Source organism: Plecotus auritus, assembly GCF_963455305.1.
Source record: "Plecotus auritus genome assembly, chromosome: 4".
Lineage (NCBI taxonomy): Eukaryota > Metazoa > Chordata > Mammalia > Chiroptera > Vespertilionidae > Plecotus > Plecotus auritus.
In genome coordinates this window covers 98,497,613-98,520,803 of record NC_137775.1, presented here as the reverse complement: position 1 = coordinate 98,520,803, position 23,191 = coordinate 98,497,613, and the positions used below count along the sequence as shown (strand labels likewise).

Sequence of the window (23,191 nt, the reverse complement as noted above, 5' to 3'; positions counted from 1 at the left end):
ATCTCATTGTCCCTTCCTTGTCACCTTCCTGAGGCACGATCCAGTTGGGAGTCCCTGCAGAAGTGGACGGTGCAGAGGGCAATGTGACCAGCAACCCGATTCGCTGTGACCCGGTGACACGAGCCTGCCCCTGCTCCCATCCAACCCTCGGAAGGGCTGGCAGTGGCTGGAACCAGACTGGATGGCGGGAGCAGGCAGGAACTGCCTTTTCTGCCCAGATGCGGAGGAAGCCCACCTGGTGAAAGAGGAGCAGAGGAAGCAGGAAAAGCCGGCAAAAAAGGGGGAAAGGAGAGTAAGACGCCAAGCCTCCCGGAGACATAGGGGCTGAGGTGGGATAGCCCACCCAGGCCCCCCTCCCCCAGCCAGGACAGTGTCCACATTCAGAAGACCAGGACGTCACCCTGAACTGGAGAGAAGGTCTGAGATAACCTATTGATCTGCCCGCACAGAATCCTCTGTGCCCATCACCTGCCTCACAGGGTGGCTGGAGGCCTCCTCCCTAGGGACCCAGAGAAGCTCACCCATGTCCAAAGCAAAGCACAGCACTCTCCCTTCCCCTACCCTGAGTGCTCCTCCGCTCTCCCCCTTCCCCCCTATAGATCAGGCATCATCTGGCAACCTACAATTCTTTCTTTTTTTCTCTTAAAAATCACTCTCTTGTTTGGGCAGAGAAGATGGCAAGTTTGCACTTGCCCTCCAGCCCTACACATAATTGGTGGCAGCAGGCGAAGCTGCTGCAAGGGGAGGCGTTTGCCAATGGAATGAAGCAGGGAAGTCCTAGAACGCCAGGGCTGGAAGGGACCTTGGAGGTCATCTGACCCAACATTTCTGTGGCCTCCACACCATTCCCATGATCTGTGTGCTCCCATCCCAACCACCACCTTTCTCCCCAGGTAGGGAGGTTCCCAAGCCTCCTGCCCCGGCTTCCTCAGGGCACTGTCTCCTGGCCACCACTGAGCTCATCCGTCCTGTTTTCTAGATGAGGACACTAAGGCCCAGTGAGATGTGACTTGCCCAAAAGTAATCTTCACCCAGGATAGAGCTGGGACAGGAAACCCAAATGCTGGAGTCTGTTTCCCTCCTCCCCCCGGGTCCACTCCATCCCTGGGGAAGAAAGGGCTCAGTTCTCCCCGGGGCTAAGGAGACCTTTGACAAAGCCCTCCTGTCACCCAGCAGATGTGGGCTGCCAGTGTCAAAGGTCTGAGAACTGAGTTATGTTCAGGGAGATCCTGTCATTGTCTCTTCCTGCTGCCCCGAGGGCTCTAGGAGGTTAGATGGGTCCCAGTTGGCTCCGAAACATAATTTTCTGACGACTCAGTCAGACTGAAGCCCATAGTCCAAGAAAGCCCTCCCCACCTTTCAAGAGGTCTCTCCTCGTTCCGCTCAGTGGAAGGCGAGGGAATACAGCGCTGTGAGTGTGTCAGGGGGCGGTGGCCACGGTTCGGGGACACTGCTCCTTCGGCATACTTTGCCCTATTTTTAAAAATCTCATTTATCTTTCCTCAGCTGCCCCTGCTGTAGGAGGGGTAAAGGATTAATGGGCTGGTCAGGACCACACATTTTCTTTTTTTAATTGATTGGGATGACATTGGTTAACCTGAACATATAGGTTTCAATGTTACAAGATCTGTATATTGCACCGTGTGCCTACACCCAAAGTCAAATCCGGACCTCGTCTTGAAGCCTCCAGGGCAGGTCTGGAGGAGCGCGGGACAATCTCTGTTTGCATTTATACTCATTAGGCAGATCTCTGTAGGTTAGCTTTTGCCCCTGCGCTGAGCACATTAGGATGTTGAGCCCAGGTCTATTCGGGTAGGGTGGCTCAGTGGGCTACCTTCCAGGCCTTAACTGCAAAGGAGTTGGCCCTGGAGCTGGCAGGTTTAGCTGGGGTAAGGCTGCTTTCTTCTTCAATTAAATCCTCAATTAAAGTGGATTCAGCACCACAAATGGGAACTGAGTCCTGGGGATGAGGCGTGTGGTGGAGTTGGGAGGGCGTAAATCGCTCGTTTTCTAGCTGTTCGGTTTTTCAAGGTCCTATGTGGCTGTGTCCCCCATGTCGGCGGACATGCCTGGGCGCCCGTGCGATCCTGCCCGCCCCAGTCTCCCCGACACCCCTAGCTCTTTGTCTCCTCGTGGAGGTGTGCGTGCAAACCTGCGTCGCACGGCCCGCATCGCGTGCGAGCGCGGGGGCGCATCCTAAGCCCCCACTCTTTTCGTGGGGAGAGAGGACGAGCCGGAGCCGGGTGCTGTTTGGTCTGGAGCCGAGCGGGCTTTGCATTGATCCATTGATTGTGCGCGGTCTGCGCCTGACCTCCCTGCTCCCGAGGAAGCCGTCTCCATGGAGACAGGGCCCGCTCCCCCAGCCCGGATTGTAAATTCCTGCAGGCTGCGGCGGGGCAGCTGGGGAGGGGGCCGCGCCCGGCGCACGGGGGGAGCGGCCGCCGCGCCGAGGCCCCATTTGAAAGAAAAAAAGGGCACGAAAAAGGAGGTGGTGGTGAAGGAGGAGGGGGAGGAGGAAGAAAACGAAAAGGAGCAAGGAGAGGAGGAGAAAGAGGAGGAGGAGGAGGAGAAAGGCGAAGAAAAAGAGACGGAGCCGGAGAGACGGAGAAAGAGCAAGAGAGGAAGAAAGAGGCAGAAAGGGCGTGTTTCTGGCGCTGCGTTTCCCCTCCCCTTTCTCAGGTCCCTCGCCCGGGCTCTGCGCTCTCTCGGGCTGCAGCTCTCTCCGGGCGAAGCTGGAAATTGGGTGGGATTATACGGAGCAACCCCGCCGCCGCCGCCGCCAGCACAACCGCTTGGAGGGCGGGGGTTCCCTCCGTCCGCGGCTCGGGCGCCCCCAGCCTCGTCGCGCTCTCCGCCTCGCTCTTCCCGGCGTCGGGTCGGAGAAGCCGGCAGTGTCCGGAGCCTGCAGCCCGGGTGCCGACCCGCGCCCCGTACCCGCAGCCCCCGGCCGGGGCCCCGGAGGGGCGCCCTTCCCCTCCCCCTCCGGAGCGCGGGGGCCCGGCCCGCTTCCGCCCTCGGAGCTGCGCGCCCGGCCCCGGCCGCCCGGCCCGGGGAGCGCCAGCATGGGCTCGCGGCGCCTGCCCGGGCTCTGCCTGCTCGTCCTGCTGGTCCACGCCCGCGCCGCCCAGCACAGCAGAGCCGTGCAAGGTAAGGAAGGAGGGCGCTGGGCTGCGGGGCCCGAGGGCGGAGGCGCGATTTCGCGAGGTCAGGGCAGGTGCTGGGAAGCGTGCTGCTGTCAGGACCCGCTCGGTGCACCCCCCCCCCCCCCAGTGGGGACCTGACCTCTGTGCGCTGCGCCCCAGGCGAAAGGCTAGAAGAGCCAGGGTTGTCACGGGTAAGTGAGAAGTTTGGGGAATCCTGGGCAGCCGTGATCACGCACCTCAGAATTCTGCCTATTTCACTGTCACCCCAGCATCTTCGAAACCTCTGTCCTCCAGAAGTCTGAGATAGAGTCTCCTCTCAGTCCCTGGAGAGATGAGAAGGCAAACTTTACAGCCGAGCCATGGACTTCTTCCCCTCGCCCCTAGTCCTCCTGCAAAGTGAGACAGAAATTTTGAAGTAGTTGTCTTATCAGTAGAAAAATGTTAAAGCAAACTAGGATCTTTTATGGAAAAAGCAACTCCTCTCTCACTGGATGGTAGGGGGCTGAAGAAGAGAAGAAAATTTCTGTGACTGATACTGGGCAAGAATGTTGAGTTTCTGCCTCTTTGAGGGGAAATCTTGCATCTTGCATGGCTTTCATTTCTTATCATAATATTTATTTATTAAGGCCTCGGGTTTCCAGTTCCATTTAAATCCAGGTCAGAATTGCATTAAAATAACAAAGTAAAATTCCAGGCTGAGGAGCTCTGACAGATCCCTCTAGGAATTAAAGAGAGTGACAGGGAGGCCCTCCTGCCCCCACCCCAGACCCCAGGCTCACTGCTTGGCCAGTCCCCAGGCTGGGCTGGCAGAAACCAGAAACCAGGCTGGTGGACGGCAGTTCTCTTGGGTATAGCCTCCCCTCCCCCTTGACCTCGCTGCATCCTTCCCCACCGTGTCTCACCCAGGAAGAGGTTTATATGTGCAAACAGAAAATTTCTCCTGGCAAGGCTTTGCCCAGGAGGATAGGATTCTTCTGCCTGTTATCCCAAGGGCTCCTGAGGCCAAGCTGGGGAGTGGAGGTGGCAGGGCCAGAAGGGAAGTTGAACTTGGGAGCTGGGGAAGCCTGAATCTCTGGTTGTCAGGTCGCTGTGTCCGGGAGCCTGAGCGCTTGGTTCTTAAGCTGCTCTTTGTACGGGATGGGCTTCCTCTCTGCTAAAAGGAAGGTGCTATATCAGTGCTATCCTCTTCTCCCCAAACACTGCCTCTTCAGTTACCCCTCTCTCCTCCAACACGTCCTTTAACAGAACCAAAACTCAAGAGACCCTCAGCTGTCAAATACCAGACCCCACCCCCAGCCCTTCCAACCCCAAACTGCTTCTGTTCCCCTCCTGGTTCCAGACACCCATTCCCACTGCCACCCCCAGCCGGGGAGCAGCCCTTCTCCCACTGTGGATTTGCTTGTGTTTTCATAAACAAAGCTGGCTTTTGTAGTGCGTGCTGACTTACTCATAACATGGAATTAGCTAGGGAGTTTAGTCTGAAGGAAGGAACAGATTTCATTCGGTAATCTAGAGACAAGATAAGGGCCTCTTTCAAGTTGGAGCCAGTGTCTGTAGTGGCCGAGTAAGACTGGGGGGGGGGGGCGGGGGAAGAGAGCAAGCAGTATATTCATTAAAGGGGGTTCCTGGGGCAGATGGAGACTCCTAAAAGGGACAGGTGCCATCAAGCCAAGGCTTTCAAGCCTGGGAGATCAGCCCATCATTCAGGGGCAGGAGGACTCGGAATCCCTCCAAGGCACTCTCAGGCTCACTCTTTCCTGGGACACCCTGCTGGGTGCGGGGGGGGGGGGCGGGGAGGGGGGAAAGGGGGATGCAGCGGAAGAGGAGGCCCCTGCCCTCAAGAAACTTACACATAGTTTTGTTCACTGCTTATATCACACTCGGGCCACACTTGCTCCAACTGGGCTCTAGTTCGGTTTGCATCTTCCTTCCTACTGATCCCTGAGTCTGGCTGAGCATAGTATCGAAGCCTGTCATTCTAGCTACCTTTGACCCTGCTATTCAGGAAATTTATCAACCTAGTCTTCCAGAGATTTCCAAACAGCAGCTTTGATGAATTAGAGCAGTGGTCGGCAAGCTCATTAGTCAACAGAGCCAAATATCAACAGTACAACGATTGAAATTTCTTTTGAGAGCCGAAAACCAACTTCTGCGCATGGGCCACGAAGTTTCAATCGCACTGTATGTGCGCGCCCGCACGTGGTATTTTGTGGAAGAGCCACACTCAAGGGGCCAAAGAGCCGCATGTGGCTCGCGAGCTGCAGTTTGCTGACCACTGAGTTAGAGGGATGTCGCTAGACCCACATCTGCAGGCCAGTGCTGCAGGAGGGACAAGCATTGACCGGGCAGGGCAGCCTTCCAAGTGGTCATGTGCTGTGGACGTCCCTGGCTCCCAAATACATCTCCTAGTTCTCACCAGTTCCACAGAGTATGCCTTTAATGCCACATCCTTTTAAATGGAGCTCTAGCAGGTCTTCAAACTACAAACATCCTTGGCACGTATCTTGGATATCTGCATCTCTATCCCTTTTCTCCAGAGGTGGGTGGGGGTGGGGGGAACTAAAATGGTGTGGAGTGGGGAAGAGGCGAGGGCAGGGAAGGGAGCCGAGTGTGCAGGTGAGTGTGTGTGTGCGATTCATCAGGATCACCCACAGGTAACACAGCTGGGGGTCTGTGTGAACTGTGACTTGTTACATGTGAATATGTATGTTTCCGTGTTGCTGAGACTGTGTGTGGATGCCTGGTGGGTACGCTGTGGGACTGGGGTGAGTGAGCATGAGGGTACATGGTTTTGAGTGTTTTTCAAGTGCCTGTCTGAGTATTTTAAAGTAGACAGACTGGATAACCAAGATAATTGTTAACTTAAAAGCATTAATTTGCTTTTTTGGGGGGAGGGGGGGTGCAGCAGTGGTTAAAAAGGCCTAATCCTGGTGTAGGGCTCAGGTTACAGCTGAATGAAAGGTCTCCTGGCCTCGGGGAAAATGTGTCCCCAGGAGGGGCTCGGAGGGAGAGCCAGCCTGGCCGCCTAGTTTACCTGGTTGTTTTCTCTCCTCATTAGGGACAGAATTTTGATAAAGTCGTGTATTTAGAGTTTCCAAGTAACGCCATCCCTGGGGCTGAGAGCGTTCATCTGGCGGCAAACAGTGTCTCTCTGTCTCGGCGCGTCTCCCGGGTCTCTGTCTGGGTGTGTGTGTGTCTCTCTTTCTTCCCCCCACCCCTTTCTTCCTCTTTAATGTGGCTGTTTCCTCTCCTCCCGCTTCCCTGGACTCCTGTGGCCAGCTCTTACAGTGAGGGGACTGTTCCTCCGAGCCCCTCCCTCCAAAATATGAAATGAAAACCATAACCGTGTCAGCGGGCAAGGGTGGCCCCATGGGCAGCCGGCTAATGCCCGTGCCCCATCCAGGCCACTAGGAAGAGAGTCAGTCCCCACTCTTGGAGCCTGATCCAACCCCCCACCCCACCTTTTCCAGAGGGTAGAGAGTGGCTGGACTGCTTAGAAATTCCTCAGGAATCCCTTTGACCTCTCCTCTCTCAGTGACATGTCCCGTGGGGGGTAGGATTGGGGAACTTTTCCAATTCTTACCCCTCATCTCCCTGAGTCTCTCCTGGGTGGAATGAGAGGGGACTAGAAGACACAGGAGTCAGAAGTTCTACAGGTAGAGAAAGAAAGTTATCAGCAACCCCTAAATGAGATTATTTTCTGAAACCTTCAGGAGCCTGAGAGCATGAGAACTGGTTTGAGGTGTGAGTGGCTGGGACCTGTTGTAAAAGGAGCCGACCCTGGGTATGAGTTTGGGAATACGAGGTGAAGTGTGCATTCACTGGGTGTGTGTGCTCGTGTGTGTGTGTGTGTGTGCGCACACGCACGTACATGCCCGTGTGTGCATGCCTATGTGTGTGTGCATGTGCCTGTGCGTGCGTGCGTGTGCATGCTTGTGTGCGCACGCCTGTGTGCGTGTGTGTGCATGCCTGTGTGTGCATGTGTCTGTATGTGCATGTCTGTGTGTGTGTGGCTCCTGTGAGAGGAAAAAGGAAGCAGGGCAATGTGTATTTTGTTTTCGTTGGAAGAGTGAAGAAGTGGAACGGCTCGGTCCGGTGCCGGGGATGGGGTGGGGGACGGCACTGATGGCTGCGGCCCCTCTTGAGAAGATGGAGGTGGAAGAGTTGCTGCCTGAGCCCCTCCAGTCCTGCCCGGTTCTGGTCTCCGCGTGTCAGGTTGTGGGCCTGCTTTGATGTCCTGTACCCCTAGCACATGACCACTTGTAAAAAAGAGTCCCTGTCAGGGCTGGGAATTGCAGAGCTGCTGTGAGGCTGGCAGTGCCCGCAAGAGGCCCAGACATGGGGACAGCTTCAGCTCAGCTATAAGACAGGTTCTGGAAACAGAGCCTGCTGGTCTTCGGGGAAAAGTGATTCACTGCCAATCCAGGGATGTTTGCGGGAGAGAGGAGCTAGTCACCTGGGCTAAGAGGGGACATAAGCCCTCAGCCTCTCTCCAGTGGCCCCTCTGTCACCAGACTGGCCGCTCTCCTCCTCCCGTAACCATGTATTGCCAGCCCTAAGTGGCACGGGGTGGGAGTATGGTGCCAGGGGTTTACACAGATGTAGAGCCTAAGGATTGAGGCTTCTGAGGAAATCACTTGTAAAATGGACTAGAGTAGGGTCCCTTTCAGCTCTGAGACCCTGCACATATGGAAACCGTCCACTGAAGGCAGAAGACACCTTCGCAAGCCTCCGCCCCACAGCCCACCTCCCGGGCTTCTGGCCGCATCTCAGGCCCTCTCATCCTGGGCCCTGCCCTCCTGCTCCCTGCCCGGGCGGTTGAGCAGTAGCTTGGCTACTCTTCCTTTCTTCTTGCACCCCATGTCCAGGGCCTCGGCATCCTGATAGTTACTGTTCTCCCTGAGCGGGGCCTTCCCCCGGCACTAGGCTCTGTAGAACAAGTGTCTCCGTGTGGGGATGTGTGTGCATCCATATCCCATCAAGTGAAGCTTAAGTGTTTGTGTTCTGGGAACTGAGCACCTGGGTGAGGCCCAGGCCGGCCCTGCTCTCGGACCTCGGATTCTCCCTCTCAGACTAGGCCTCTGCCTTCTGCTCCAGCCACGGTGTCTCCCCTCTCCAGACCAAGGCACTTTGTGTGTTGCCGTTGCCACTGGACGCTTCGATCGGCGCCGCATGCGGGATGATAGCGGACAGGGGCTGCGGCTCTCACTCTTACCTACGGTTTTCCTGTGGCTGTAACCATAGCCCTAGAGAGCTGGGGGTTGGGGGTCTGAGTCCCAGGCCAGGGGCTATTAGCATCTGGTCACTGACTGTGACAAGTTGAGGAGAGACCTGGGCAGAAAATCCAGAATAAGGAACGAGATTTTAGGAATCCCTGGGTGAGGGTGGAGTGCCAGCATATGTGGACATGGCGGTGGGGTGGGAGAAGGGGGATGCCTAGAGGGTAGACCCTGGGGAGCAGGTTTACAGAGAGGACGTTTTTACAAGTTTCTAATTATATTTATTTGGAGTTTTCCTCTGGCGGTTTGAAGCTGTTAACAGCAGGAACCTGTATCCCTGGTGTTTGTTTTTGTTTCTAACCAGCTGCTTGGCCCAGCATAGTGAATCCAAGGGCAGGAGACACCTGCCCCCTGCCACACCGCCCACCCTTCCTCCCTGCAACTCTGCACCACCGCGTGCACTGCCCTCCTCCCTGCACCACCCAGCCCTGCCCTTCTCCCCACTGCCCATGCCCGCAGCCCCGGGCAGCTGCATGCCCGCTGCTGATCTCCTACCATGCGTTGGCTGCTGGCTTCACCCTGGACTGAGTGCTGAGGTGGGTGGGAGGAGGCACAGCAATGAAGGCAGGGGTCCCTCCCTCCGGTGTTCACAGGGTGTGTGGGGAGCACTGGGTGGGGAGCACTCGCTATTTGCTCTTTCCCCTCCTTCCCTCTCTGGGCCTGTTCCTCATCTGCATGACAGGCAGGACCGTTTGAGGACCAAATAAAACAACCCACGGGAAGAACTGTGCACTTAATGGAACTACACATCATCTGACCTCATCGTTCTTTATAGTATGTTGCTCACATTGGTGTAGAGAGGTAAACTGATCATCATGAAACTGGATCCTGCCTCAGCCCACTGCCCACTGCCTGCCCCCTCTCTGTGTCCTGTTCTCTCCTCCACCTCCAGTACCCACCCTCCCGTCCTCTCCAGGCTCTGACTCAAGGTTGCTGGTTTAGCTCACACGGGAAGGGAGAACATTCTTATCCATTTAAAGGTACATTCAAATGGGTGAGGACCTGAATTAGGGATAAGGTCGGACCTCGGAGAGAAAGGCATCGGGATGATGGGTGATGAGGCTCAGGCTCAGCCCACTCCCTTCCAACCACCAGGCGCCCACTGCTTGTGTCAGAGGGAAGAGTACTGCCCTAGCTGGTTTGGCTCAGTGGATAGAGTGTCGGCCTGCGGACTGAAGGGTCCCAGGTTCGATTCCAGTCAAGGGCACATGCCCAGGTCGTGGGCTCGATCCCCAGTGGGGGGCATGCAGGAGGCAGCCGATCAGTGATTCTCTCTCATCGTTGATGTTTCTATCCTTCTCTCTCTCTCCCTGAAATCAATAAAAACATTAAAAAAAAAAAAAAAAAGGGAAGGGTACTATTTTAAAAAGAAAGTACTCGGTCTCCTCTCCTTCGGATCATCTATGTGGTTCCTGGAGTCTCCAGGCCCCCTCTCCCCTGCCTGGGCTCTGTCCAGGCTCCAGCTGCAGTAACAGAGTCTCAGCCACTCCAAATGGGGAAGGCGCACTGAGAAGCCGGAGAGGGAGGCCAGGCTCCACCCTCTTCCTTAGTTGCCTTTGGATGTGGAGGTAGAGCAGATGTGCACACAGGCAGGCACGTGTGCACACGCTGCAGGCAGGGTGTCACGCAAAGCTGGGCTGCTTCTGTTTTGGGTGCTACGCAGATGGGGGAGGCGGCCTGGAGGAATGGACGAGGGAGCCGGCCAGGAGCAGCAGGGCTCCCGGCGCCCTGTCACCGAGGGTGGGACATCTACCTGACAAGGATGCTCTGAAGAGATGTCTGAGCAGCCAGTCATTTGAAGACCCTGAAGCCCTATGATTCTACAGGAGTCCCTAGGAATCCTACCCTAGATTCACTGGTCCCAGTCTTTGCTGGCTTCAGCAGCACCCAATGGATGCCTTTAAGCAGGTATCTTACCTTCTCCGAGTTTCCTGTCTCGCTTCCCTTAAATTAAGACTAAACTTCCTGGGACTGCCCTCCATCCAGAACAGTAGTGGGGTCACAGGAGAGTAAAGAGCGAGCTTTTTCTCTGCGGTAACCTAGAACAGAGAGGATGCCACAAATGTGGCCCTCATCCCCTCACCCACCCACCTATCTCCCCATCTACCCAACCATGCATCCATCCATCCATCGTTTAACAAATATATACTAAGTGCCTTCAATACATGAGCTGTCTTGTTCACTGCTAAACGCCAGGCCCGAGCACAGGGCTTGGCATCCTGCGAATGCTCAGTAACTGCTGAATGAATATGCTCACCTCTTCAGCTGCTCTGTACGTTTCAAAGACTCAGAAGCCCTGGTCTCGGGGAGCGTATAGCTTCAGTAGGAAGATAATACACGTGAACTAGAGGTTAAATAAGGGCACAAGGTAGCATATAAGAGGGCTCACAAGATAGTGGCTGGTTAAGTGGTCAGAGAACCTGACAGTAAAAGCCTTAGGAGTTAAGAGGAGTAATAGATCAGAGAAGGCGGGACAGCCACAGGTGGCATCCAGCGCAGCCCCCCTCCCCCACCCCAATCTGGTCCTCAGTGATGGGTGGGGCCTGGAGGCACTGAAGGAGAGGAAACTAGAGGAGTGGCGTAGGCAGGTCCCAGGCTCACTGGCTGGGGCAAGAAGGATGTCACAGCCGTGCGGGCGCACTAGGACACCAGGCAGGCTGCTTTGGAACTTCCACTGGGCCCAGCAGATTTGCCCCTCACCACCCAGCGCTGGGAGTGGTTAGGTAGCTACTGAGGTGATGTGCAGGTGCGTGGGGGTCTGCTTGTCTGCCGCCTGCGTTCCTGCTCATGTCCATGTGCTGCTGTTCTGAGCTGAGCCTGGGGAAAGGTGGCCGTGATGACATGTTTCCCTGACGCCGTCCTGCTTCCCCTTGGAGTGCACCTCCCGTTCTCAGAGGCGAGTCTTAGGACTGCATGTTGTCATAACCCACCCTTTTTGGTCTGCCCTCCAACCCTCATAACCCCCCACCCCCTCACATCCCATCCCTCCTCCTGTTTAGCAGAGCTTTGGGAGTGCTCTGCTAGGCACTGAAGCAAATCCGGAAGAAACGGGGTGATGCATTTGTGTCAGGAGAGGGTAAGGCAGGGAGGTCCTGGCCCATCGGCGCTGTCTGCAGCTGCCACTCTCCCCAGGTCAGCCTCTGAGCCCGCCCAGGGCCTGTGTGGGGTAAGGACACAAAAGCATAGCTTCACAAAGAGCCACGGGAGGCAGCTTTTTGGTTCCCAACTGGCCTCACCCGCTTCAGCCTCCTCTTTGAGCAGTTCCCACGTGGGTGGAGGAGGCAGCGGAGCAGGTCCCATCACTTGCCCGCTGGTGCTGCATTCCCCCACACCAGGCTTGAAATGGGGCTTTGGTAAGAGGATGCGTGGTGGAGAGGGATTCACAAAGGAAACTGGGAGAAAGTTGGAGAGAAGGACTAATGCAGTGCGAGGTGCCTGGTAAGTATGAATTCATTTGATGCTCATGGCAGCCCCATGAGGAGGTGCTATTGTTATTATTATCCCTCACCCATGTTGTTGTTTGAGAGAGAGAGAGACATCCATCGCTTGCCTCCTGTACACACCCCGACCAGGAATCAAACCAACAACCTTCTGGTGTACGGGGCAACGCTCCAACCAACTGAGCCTCCCGGTCAGGGCGAGGTGCTATTATTTTGATTCCCATTTACAGAGGAGGCAGCAGGTGAGTTCAGAGGCTGGCCCGGGACCACACCGCCATGGGCACTGGCATTTGAACTGACACAGTACCACTCCAGAGCCCCTTTTCTCAAACACAGTCTTGTCGCTGCCCCCGTCTCCTCCCAGCCTGAGCAAAGTCTATTCACATCACCTGCGTTGGGGAAAGGAATATAGACAGCAACCCAGCTTCCCCCTGGAGACCTGGTCAGCTGGTGGAAGAGAGTGCCTGGACAGTCACACTGAAGGCCCCGGGAACCCTGTGCAGCCAGTGCTGAGAACCGCTGGCTAGAGCAGTCAGCGCCCAGCAGCGTGCACTATTGGGCCAGCTAGGAAACACCTGCACCCTGGGCGCAGGCTACGATACCACTCGCGGGGGTGTTGATGGGTCCCGTTCGGACACGCTGTGGGTGGGCAGGTATAGGAGGGAGCTCTGAAAGGATGAACTGGCAGAGGACGAGACCTGGAAATACTTCGGGGCCCTATTTCCGAGCTCTGGCTTAAGCTCGCTCTGCTTTTAAAGGTTCCATCCAAATAGTTGAAGGGTCCCTTCCTCAGTGAGTGATCAGCCAAGTGTGAAAAGTGGGACATGCCACACGAGAGGGCTTTAAAGCCTTAGCAAAAAAATTAAAATTAACTAAAGCCTTAGCCGAGCAGTGCAGCAATAGCCTTGGGTGAGCTGAGGCCCACTGAGTCCCCCGGACTAGGAACTCGGCAGGAAGAGCTTTTGGGGAGACAGTTTGAGCTGGATTTGGGGAGCTGGGCACAGTGTGGCTGGAAGAGAGGGTGCACCTCAGTTGTGAAGAATGAGGTGTGTGGATGTGAGGGGAGAGGGGAATGGCTAGCTGCTAGCTATAGCGGGAATAAGGCGATTTCTTCAAGGGCAGAAAGGCTGCTGGAGAGCGGTTGGCATTGTGAGCAGGAGACAAGGCTGCGTGGTCCAACTGCAGGTGAAGCCCAGCTGCTGGGAGAGTCCGGAGGCTTTGCAGGGACCTGGGCTGTGCAGCAGCAGCGGGGTCCAATCTAGGACTGTGAGCACTGACTTGGAGGCAAAGGAAAGGGCTGGGAGCCCAGAGGCCCGATGCAGACCTTACTGGAGCACCAGCTGGTGCAGGATAGGCGTGTGCCCCCGCCAGGGCCTACAGAAGGGGCTCCCCGTCACCCTGCGGGCCAGGGGGCAGATGGAGAGAGCTCCCAGCGGGGTGGACAGGCTGGTTCTCAGTCACTGGGATTGTCCGATGCTCCTGCCCGCCTCTAAGACTCACCAGGTTACCACAGGGAAGGGGGTGATCATCCACCTCCCCTCCTGCAGGAACCCAACAAGAACAGATAAAACTTAGCCTTAAGCCACTCAGCATTTGGAATTAGTTGTTAAAAATACCTTTCCCCACCGATGTGTAAATGTGGGGACAGAGTAAGAACCAATTCCAGGTGCCTTGTTTTTCTTCACAATTTACCCACACATGGTATTTCCTCTCCTGCTAACATTTATCCCATCTCCAATCTCAACTGGAACCCCACTCCTTGGGGAGTGTCTTTGGCCCACGCAGGCCCAGGGGAATCCCTGATCCAGAGCTCCTAGAGCAGGCCAGGTGGTGTCGAAAACGCTCCGTACCTGTGCTGTCCACTCTGGCAGCCATTAGCCACAGGCGGCTGCTAAGAACTGGGTCTGTGGCTAGAGCCACCGAGGAACTGAAGTTAATTTAATGTAAACAGCCGCCTGTGCCTCGCAGCTAACACCTTACGCAGCATGGTCCTTGAGCACCTGTTGTCTGAACAGTGATTTAATCCTTCCTGTCATCTGAGGGGACCTGCTATTTACCAGACACAAATTACCAAGTGTTCACAGCTCTCATGAAGAGGTACTGTCACCCCCATTTAAGGGGGAAGAAATAAGAGGATGAGAAACCTCCCTAGAGTGGTAGAGCTGGACTTGAGTCTGGGACTGACTCCCACAGAGGGGGCACTGCACACAGGATTGGAAGAGAGTTGGAGGGTGGAGAGTAGAGCTGACAAGAAGCCCAGGAGATGTGGGGCAGGGCTTGGGGCTCTTCCACATTTCACTTCTCTTCTTAGCTTCAGGAAGCCTCCTCAGTCCTGCCCCCTCAGTGCTTCTTGAAATATGAAAGCAGAGGACAGCCAGCTGTGGGAAGCTAGGACTCATGAGTGTCTATAAATTGGAGTTATTGCTGGTTCACGTGTTCATTCAGTGAAAAATATATTAAGCATCATAAGGATTTGGGTTCAAATAGTTCAGTAATAAAGCTGAGAATCTGCATTTTAACAAAGGCCAGGCAATTATGGTCCACAGATTGCACTTGGACGTTGTAGTTCTTTATGTTTATAGTCTCTTATATATTTTTTACTTGGTTTTTCAATTACAGCCAGAAATAGTCCCTTCTTCCTCCAATCGTCCCTTTAGCAGATTCTCTAGCCTGGCTGCAGACTAGACTCACCTGGAGCTTCAGGAAAAGCTGAGGGCCTGGCCCCAGCCCAGGCCAGTTGGCCAGAATCCCGGGGTGGGGGTGCTCGGACGTCTCCTGGGGGAGTGGACTCACGTGCAGCCAGGGTTGAGGACCAGCCTCCTTTCTGATGCCTCATGGCGCTCAGCCACATCCTGCTCTGTTTCTTATCCATCTCCTTTTGGGTGAGCGGAGTCATCTCCAAGCTGCAGAGCAGTTTCAACTGAATGAAACCCTTTCCCCTTTCTCAGTTCAGCTTTAGGTGCACCAAAACATTGCCCCAGAAGAGGCGGTCTTTTGCCAAAAGGGGACAAATGATTCTTCCTCTGTCCTTTCTGAACCATACTCTTTTTGCTGGATCTTAGGTGGCCTCCCCCTTAGCATAGCTTTGTAAGTGGCACCTCGTGTTAGAGGGTCAGGAGAGGGAGCACTGCGGTGAGATGAAAGAGCTCGGGCGGTGGGATGGATGGGCCTGCCTGGGTCAGCCAGAGAGTCAGATTTCAGGTGTTGGTGCCGCCCGGCCAGCTTCCGGTCCCTACGGCATGGACAGCACCGGGCCGAGGGAAATCTTCCAGGATGGAAGTTCTCTCCTCGAAGGATTCCTGGTGCCATAGTGGGCAAGTGGAAGCAGGCCTGGTTGCAGGTAGAATCATGAGGCAAGTGAGGATTTCTCAGGTGCTCCGTCTCCCTGGCTTCCCCTTTCCTTACCAATGGCCTGGACCCTGCCCCTTCCCAGAGGTCCCGGCCTACATGCCCTTCCGCTCCCCTTCACCCCAAGCCTGCTCCTAACGCACACTAGGCGGAATATTGCTAATCAAGTTAAGTGTGCTACCCAGTCCAAGGGTTCTTGTTTGTTTTTAAATCAAAGAGGAGTGTTTCAAATGATGGGATTCTAGCTGTCATTGTGGATTAAGTATTTTTGAGGGAAGTGGGTTTTCTTCTGAATTCCTGGCATCAGTCAGGCCACTCCGAAATCAGAGGGGTGTGGGAGGGCACCTGCTTTGGGAGGAGTCACTGCCTCTCTTTTGGAGGAAAGGGGGGTTTGCCATTGGGGCCACTTGAAGGTGCCTTTGGGAGGCATCAGCAGGGGGCCTCATGCACACCTTCTACCCCTGCCAGATGTGGATGAGTGTGTGGAGGGGACCGACAGCTGCCACATTGATGCTATCTGCCAGAACACCCCACGGTCATACAAGTGCATCTGCAAGTCTGGCTACACAGGCGATGGTAAACACTGCAAAGGTGAGGCTGGGAGGGCACCTGCAGAGGGGAGAGCAGTGCCGCTGCCCTGCCCATGGGCTGCACTGCGTGACACCAAGGCCTGCAATCCCACTGGCATTGGGAGGGGGGCTGATGGAGGCAGGGAGGGGAGGCGCCATTTTCTAATTTGCACAAAGGCTCCATATAGGCTAGTTCACAGCCAGACACACCGGGCTGTGTAGGGGGTCAGAATCATGGGACTAAGGCCCGAGGGTCCCTGACATTGGAGCCTCCATCTTCAGACCCCTACACCACAAAGCATGAGGACAGACGGGGGTTCCTACTGGAAACAAGCACCCCCCTCGGGAGGGCCGTGCAGAGGAAGCAGCCCGCTGCGTCAGTGTGTGACCCTCAGTGCTGATGAGGCTTCAGGGGCAGGTGCACTCTTAATTCCTGGTGACAATGTAATTTGAAAAGTGATTGTGTCATCCCTAGAGGAACCCAAAGGCATTTATACCCTTTGACCCAGGAATTTTACTCTTAGGAACTTCTTCAAAGGAAATTCAGAGAAATAACATAAAAGAGAAGATATTCTTTGATGCTTTATTTATGATAGTGAAATAAATGGAAGGACCCTAACAACAGAGAAAAAAAATTATGATTTAGCGACACGATGGAATATTCTACACCCATGTACATTGGTGATTAGAAAGGCTGGGCAGAAATATGAGAAAATGTTTGACTTTAGATGAAAATAGCAAAATGCAAAATGGTTTGTAGGCTATGAAATTAACTATGTAAGCATGTGCACACACACACGCACACAGACAAGGTGGTTTATTTTTTTAAAGACTACCACAGGGCTGAGCCCAGGGCTGGAGAGTGGGGGCACGCAGGTGGGTCCAGCTGCCTAGCTCCTCTTTGCCCGCAGATGTGGACGAGTGCGAGCGTGAGGATAACGCAGGCTGTGTGCACGACTGTGTCAACATCCCTGGCAATTATCGATGTACCTGCTACGACGGATTCCACCTGGCACATGATGGACACAACTGTCTGGGTGAGCAAGGGAGAGGGGTGTGAGAGGGGACGGGAGTCTTGTGGGGAAGGTGGTGCTTCAGCATTTCCCATTTCCCAGACAAGGCGAGGAAAGTGACCAAAAACAGCTGCAAAATAGAGAACAAGGTCCATCTCCCCTTTGAGACTGGCACTGGGGTTGAACTAGTCCTGCGCTGGGTGAGCACAGCAGAGGAGAGGGCAGGGCCAGCGACGACAGTAGTGGGCATAGCCCGTGGGGGGCATGTGGGAGGTGATTTGGCTGCAGACAGATCCGGGCCATGCTGCTCACTAGGGATGTGGCCTTGGGCAGATTCGGTCTCTGGGAACCTCAGCTTGCTCAAAGGGCTCCGTGAGACCCCATGAGAGAACATGTGTACGGAGCCCTAGACAGTCCTTGGCACAGGGTGGGTGCTCCATACACAAGACGTCGTCAACGCTGCTGCTGCTCCCCTGCGCCCTGGGGAGCCTCTGCTGCGAAGGGCGGGTCTTCTCCCAGCGCTCTCTGAAATCTCCAGGCCCCCTCTCCTCGCCTCTGAGGCCTCAGTCTGACCTGACCTCCTTTGTCCCAGGATCTGGATCAGAAAGAGGAGAATCTCTAAGTAACTAAACTCAACTTTGGTTTCTGTCATTTACCGGCACCATGTCAGATTCTCCCCCAAGTAGAAAAACTAAGTCCCACAGCATAAAAAGATGTGAGATATGAGCCCAGGGGTCCTTCCCCAAATTCTTTCTCTCTGGGGCCATAACAGACATAGGAGATTGGAAGAATAGACCAAGAAAGGAAGAGAAGCAACAGGAATGATGCCCAGAAAAGCAGGATTATGGAATTATCTGAGGTCCCATTGGCCTAGGAGAGCCTCCTGACTACAGAGCTGCCTTCAAACCCAGTCACATTCCATCCTTGGACCAGGCTTCTACGTTTCCACTCCCAAACAGGCCTCGAAGCCCCGATTCCTGCTGGGCCCTTCCCCGCAGCCCTGGCCACCTCTTACCACTGTGGTTACCAGAGGAGGGCCTCCCTTGTCTGCCCAGTCACCTGTGAGGCCCCCCTGGGAACTCCTTTGGAAAGAGGAGCTGCGACACTGGGACCAGGGCAGGGACTTGCCTACAGGACTGTGAACATCAGCGTCTGAGTTCTTTGGTTGCCTTTGACCTCTCTAGGCCCCGATTCTATTGTCTTGTTTCCTTATAAAATCAACCAGAAGATAAGGGAATGAATAGGTAGGGAAGGGGCCAGGGAGAGCAAACGTCTATCTAACACTAACTCTAGGGTTGGGGCTCTAAGTCTCAATCTTACCTTTGGCTTTTAGGGGAACCCTGAGTATGTCATCCAGGCCCTGGGTGGCTTCAGTCTCCCCACTGAGAATTGGAGGAAAGAACTTGGCCAGAGTAGCAAAGGTTGGAATAGAAGGGAACAAAGAAGCAGCGGTCGCCAACCTTTCGGACCTCATGGACCACCAGTGGTCCAGGGACCACCGGTTGGTGACCTCTGCAAAGAAGGATGGAATGTAGGATGGGACAAGAGCGGGAATACAGGGGTGGGAGAAGTCATGGTGTAGTGACAGAGGGGCAGGGACAGGGACAAGGCAGAGGAAAGTACCCCTCCTTGGCTTTCCTAACAAGTGCATCTCAGGCAGGAGCCTGCTGGATCCGGGCCCCGTGGCCCTTGGCCAGAGGGGAGAGGACAGGGTTTTGAGGCTTAACAGAGAGGATGGGGAGAGGGCAGATGAAGCCCTCAGGAGCCCAGATCACAACTGCTACTTGGGGGAACCAATCTCCCTCATGCCTCCTGGGCCAAGGAAAACGGGACTTGGGAGGGCAAGTAGGGAGCATAGAGACAGAGTTAAGGCATTGAAGTGGGGGGACCTGGGATGAGCTTGGCGCTCAGACCTGCGGGTGGTGATTTGTGGTGGTGATTAGGGTGTGGCCTGGCAGCTCCTGCCGCCCCCCCCTCCCCCCCCCCCCCCCCCCCCGCCTTGCTGCCAAGCTCCAGACTTTGTTTTGTTAAACCAAAATAGGAGAAAGGCTAGGGAATATGGCAGCAAGCCCAGGCATGGGGGGAGGGGAGGAAGGACCGGGGCATGGCCTGTCCACAGATATGGTCCCTGCTCCGCAAGGAGTTGAGGCCACTGCCTTCCCCACCCTGCCTCACCCACCCCAGCACCATGACCACAGTTCTCCCTGCACACGGAGCCATTTCCCAGGTTCTCTGATTCCCTGGCTCTTATCACCACCAGCTGCCCCTAGGTCCTCGCCCCATCCAACCTCCACTCTTATCTTCATCTCTGTTCCTCTTCTCTGCCTTCTTTCCTGATCTCTTCTGCCCTCAGACTCAGTTCCAAGAGGCTCTTCACCTAAGTGAGCCATGTTCACAGGTCCCTCCCCACGTGCTCGCTCCCCAGCTCTGCCCTCTTAGGGTGGCCTCTTCAGGAGTGGAGCAGGAGCTGAGCGGTGAGAACTGCCTGGCCTGAGGCTGGGTGTTGGACTGGGGAGGAAGGGGAGGTGTGTGTGCTGGACTCAAGACTGCGCCCATCACTCGGTGGCTGCACCCTACCGCTCACCAAACGCTCTCCTGCACAGATGTGGACGAGTGTGCCGAGGGCAACGGGGGCTGTCAGCAGAGCTGTGTCAACATGATGGGCAGCTATGAGTGCCACTGCCGGGAAGGCTTCTTCCTCAGCGACAACCAGCACACCTGCATCCAGCGGCCCGAAGGTCAGCCTTTGGCCGGGGAGGAGCCCTGCTCCCTGCGCTCCCCTCTCCATCTGCTTGGGAGCTTTCCTCAGTATCCCCTAGGTCTCCCCCTCAGCTCAGCTCCACTAGCTCCTTCTCTGTCCCTCAACTGAACCACATCCTAAGGGCTCTGCAGATAGACTCTATCTTAAAGCAAAATCGGGGAATTCCTTTGGAGTTGGGGCCAGTGTGGGGTGTCCTCTATGTCCAGAGCCGGTGCATCTTGCTCCTAATTAATGGTAGATGGCTAAGCTCTAAGCTGCTGTTATGAGAGGGCCTCACCGATGCCGCTTTCCTTGGGAGGGTCAGGCAGGAATAGTGGGTATGTGTTGTCTGTTTCTGGGGCTCCCTCCCCGCTAGACTGTGACATTTCTGAGGGCAGGGACTGTGTCTAATTCATCTTTGTATCCCTAGAACCCAATCAACTGCCCTGCATGTAGTGGGAGCTTAGATATTTGTTGAATAGAATCATGTAGGAGTTAGCCAGTTACTCCACCCACAGTTACTTACCTTCTTCCCAGTTTGACTGTAAGCTCTTTGAGGACATAAAATATACATGGCCTATATTTATCTTATATATGGGTCCTTCCTAAATCCACCCAGTACCTGGCACAGTGCTGGGCAACAAGCAGACACTAGCTTTTGGTTGGAAGGAGAGGTGATCATGCAGGTTTCCTGGAGGCTGGGTGTAATGCCTGTACGTTAATCAGAATGGCTCTGAGCTCCGTCTCCTCTCCGTCTTGCGGTCTCGGTGGAATTCTCCCAATTTCCTGGGCCCCAGTTATTCCTTCTGGTTCCTCTTCCTCTTGGTGTCCGGAAGTACAGAGCATTCACCCTGCTCCTCTTCCATTTTAGAAGGAATGAACTGCATGAACAAGAACCATGGCTGTGCTCACATTTGCCGGGAGACACCCAAAGGGGGTATTGCCTGTGAATGCCGCCCTGGCTTCGAGCTCACCAAGAACCAGCGGGACTGTAAATGTGAGATCCCTGGGATGGCAGCGGGAGAAGGGGAGACACGGAGGTGGGGGGTGGGGCTTCAGCATCAGGAGGTGGGAGGGAAAGGGAGCATGGGAGAGGCAACCCGACAAGAAGGCCAGTGACTGAGCTCTGGAGAACTGTGGTACCCAGGGAGAAGCAAGCTGACAGGCCTCCTGCCCTCTCTGCACAGTGACGTGCAACTATGGTAACGGTGGCTGTCAGCACACATGCGATGACACAGAGCAGGGTCCCCGCTGCGGCTGCCATGTCAAGTTTGTGCTCCATACCGACGGGAAGACATGCATCGGTGGGTGAGGCCAGTGGAGAACTCAATCCACCTGTGATGGGGGAAGGGGTAGGGGTCCTTGGGAACCAGGGGAGTGGGGATCACATGGATCCCAAGTGCTGGGCACAGGAGGACTGGTGAGTTGAAGACCCGGTCAATGCCAGGTCGAGACAGGGACAGCTCTGAGAGACAGGTCTCACCCAACCCTCTCCTCCTCCCCACCTGTTGGTTCCACTGCACCCCCGCCAGGAGCCTCACCACCCTCTTCATCCAGGACAAAGTGTTGCCAACCTGGGAATTGTTAGCAGAGGCACTTGCTGGCCAGGGTTGTGGCTGAGAGGGGAGGAGAGCGGGCGGTGCAGGATTAGGCTGACCAGAGGTACTGCTGACCAGTGTCAGACGGGCGCTGTCATAGCCACTGTCCCCACTGGAGCTGAGGGGACAGAGTGCTCTTTCCGAACACCCAGCTCTGAATTGACAGTGGGGTTTCCTGACTCCAGGGCCTTTCCCTCTGTAGCCTTTCTCCCCTCCGCTCCCCCACTTCTTCTCTCTCCACCACATTCCAGTGGGACTCCCTCTAGGCTCCGCCTCTGGCCTCTCACTTCACCAATGCCAGCCTTCCATTCTCTTGCCCTGCTTTGGGGCCTTCTTAACACCTGGATCCCTTTTCCTGAATTCCTAGGCCTTACTTCATGCATCTTCAGGTACCATGGATGAGTCTAACTCTGAATCCCCTAGTCCTTAGGTCTTTCGTGAAGGCCAACTACTATGTGCTCTCAGGGTGCTGAGAGGTGATGGAGAAGTGGGAGTGAAAGGAAGGAGCTGGCCAGGCAGGGGCGAGTCGGCCTGCGGGTACAGTATTCCTGGGTAGAGTTCGCCTTGCGGGCTACAACATGCTGGGGACAGGAAGTGTGCGCGCAGCCCCTCTGTCTATCAGTCATGACAGTCAGCTAAGAACAGGCTGTCCCCCATCTCACTCCAGAGACCCACCAGTCTCTGCAGACAGCGCCGCCTTTCCCCAGCACAAGAACGGGAGTAGATGATGCTCTGAAAGGCCTCCTGCAGCACCTGCTCCAGAGACTGGCACCCAGGGCTCGAAAGTTCTCTAAGTAAACCTCACCTGCTCCGTGTTCCCTTGGAACTAACTCTTCAAAGACCCTGGAACCTTTGGGGTCTTCCTGTTGCCTTCTCTAGGCTGATCGTACCAGCTCCTTTCATTTCTCCCTCATAAATCTAATTCTGCTTTCCAAATCTCCTCCCGACCCGACACTCCCCCCCGCCCTCCGAGTCTCGCAGGAGAAACTGCATGCAGTCCCCACGGGAAAGCTGCATGCCTCAGGACGGAGTGCGGCCGATGTGAGGGTGGGTCCCTCAGCAGATGGTCCTGGGCACGGCTGCTTTTGGAAATACCCTATTAAGCTTGAGCTCTTCCCTAATGCAAGACCCATTCTGCCTTCTAGGCCACGGCCAAGTGAGGCAGAAGAGAGCACACAAGGCTGTTCTAGGGCCCACAGCTACGTTCTTTCCACAATCCTCACCCTCGTCTCCAGTAGACCTTACTGACCTTGCCCTGACCTCATTCTCTCCCCGCCCTGGCAGGCGGAAGCTTCATTGTTCGGGGCCGTCAGGACACTCAGATTTGCTGGGGAGACGAGGGCAGTGTAGTTGAGCAGAGAGGGTGGGCATCCTTTGGGATCTGGCAGCTGGTAGGACTTGAGGTTGGATTCCCAGCTCTGCCTTTGACACCCTGTGTGTACTGGGCCCATGACTGCCCCTCTCTGAGACTTTCCCATCAGTCCTTTGGTGGGAGCCCAGCTTCCTTGAGGATACCAGGCAGGACAAGGCTGGGGAGTGAAGTTTTAGAGTCTCAGGCTCATCATATGGGGACAGTGGTTTGGGCCTGCCGGGTGGAGGAGGGTGGGGAGGGGCCGGGGCTCGGTGGGCCACAGTGGCTCCTGCCCAGCATCTAAACAGCTTTTTTACAATGTCAAACAGGGGAAAGGCGGCTAGAGCAGCACAACCCCCCTCAGGCCGTTTCTAATGGTAAATATGTCTGCTCTCTCCGCTTGCTCTCACTGGCTTGCTAGGGGAAAGGCTAACCTGCTGGGGCTCCCACTAACCGCATGCCCTCTGGGCCCAGCCTGGCTGCTCCAGCCTGCCAGCAGGGCTCCCCTGGCAGCCTGGTAACGGGCCCACTGAGTGTCCTCTGAGTCCCCAAGAGCTGGCCCAGGAGCCTTCATGCTGGCTTTGTCTTTGATCCTATCACTCTCCTTTTCTCCTGCCCCTCTTTCCAACTTCTCCCTCACCCACCTTCTAACACCTCACCCTGCCCAGCCATCGGCACTCCCTTTCTCTGCCTTCTACACAGCTGAAGAC

General features: G+C 55.5%; 1 protein-coding gene and 1 long non-coding RNA gene across 3 annotated transcripts in view; one reads left to right on the top strand and one right to left on the bottom strand.

Moving 5' to 3' along the window:
• The first annotated feature begins 2,632 nt into the window (after window positions 1-2,632).
• The window catches only part of SCUBE3 (signal peptide, CUB domain and EGF like domain containing 3), a 37,725-nt gene continuing 17,166 nt past the window's right edge, over window positions 2,633-23,191 (top strand). The window contains exons 1-7 of one of the 2 annotated variants that reach the window (XM_080666012.1): window positions 2,633-3,147; window positions 15,679-15,801; window positions 16,691-16,816; window positions 19,396-19,530; window positions 20,404-20,529; window positions 20,720-20,836; window positions 22,811-22,858. In XM_080666012.1, the coding sequence (XP_080522138.1) occupies window positions 3,063-3,147; window positions 15,679-15,801; window positions 16,691-16,816; window positions 19,396-19,530; window positions 20,404-20,529; window positions 20,720-20,836; window positions 22,811-22,858 (760 nt within the window). In that variant the 5' untranslated portion in view covers window positions 2,633-3,062. The remainder of the gene's footprint in view (window positions 3,148-15,678; window positions 15,802-16,690; window positions 16,817-19,395; window positions 19,531-20,403; window positions 20,530-20,719; window positions 20,837-22,810; window positions 22,859-23,191) is intronic. The other variant, XM_080666013.1, reaches the window with a different exon arrangement.
• The window catches only part of LOC308247221, a 29,482-nt gene continuing 22,647 nt past the window's right edge, over window positions 16,357-23,191 (bottom strand). The window contains exons 2-3 of the long non-coding RNA XR_013960472.1: window positions 20,155-20,413; window positions 16,357-17,387 (exon numbers count right to left, since the gene is read on the bottom strand). This is a non-coding gene — a long non-coding RNA (uncharacterized lncRNA). The remainder of the gene's footprint in view (window positions 17,388-20,154; window positions 20,414-23,191) is intronic.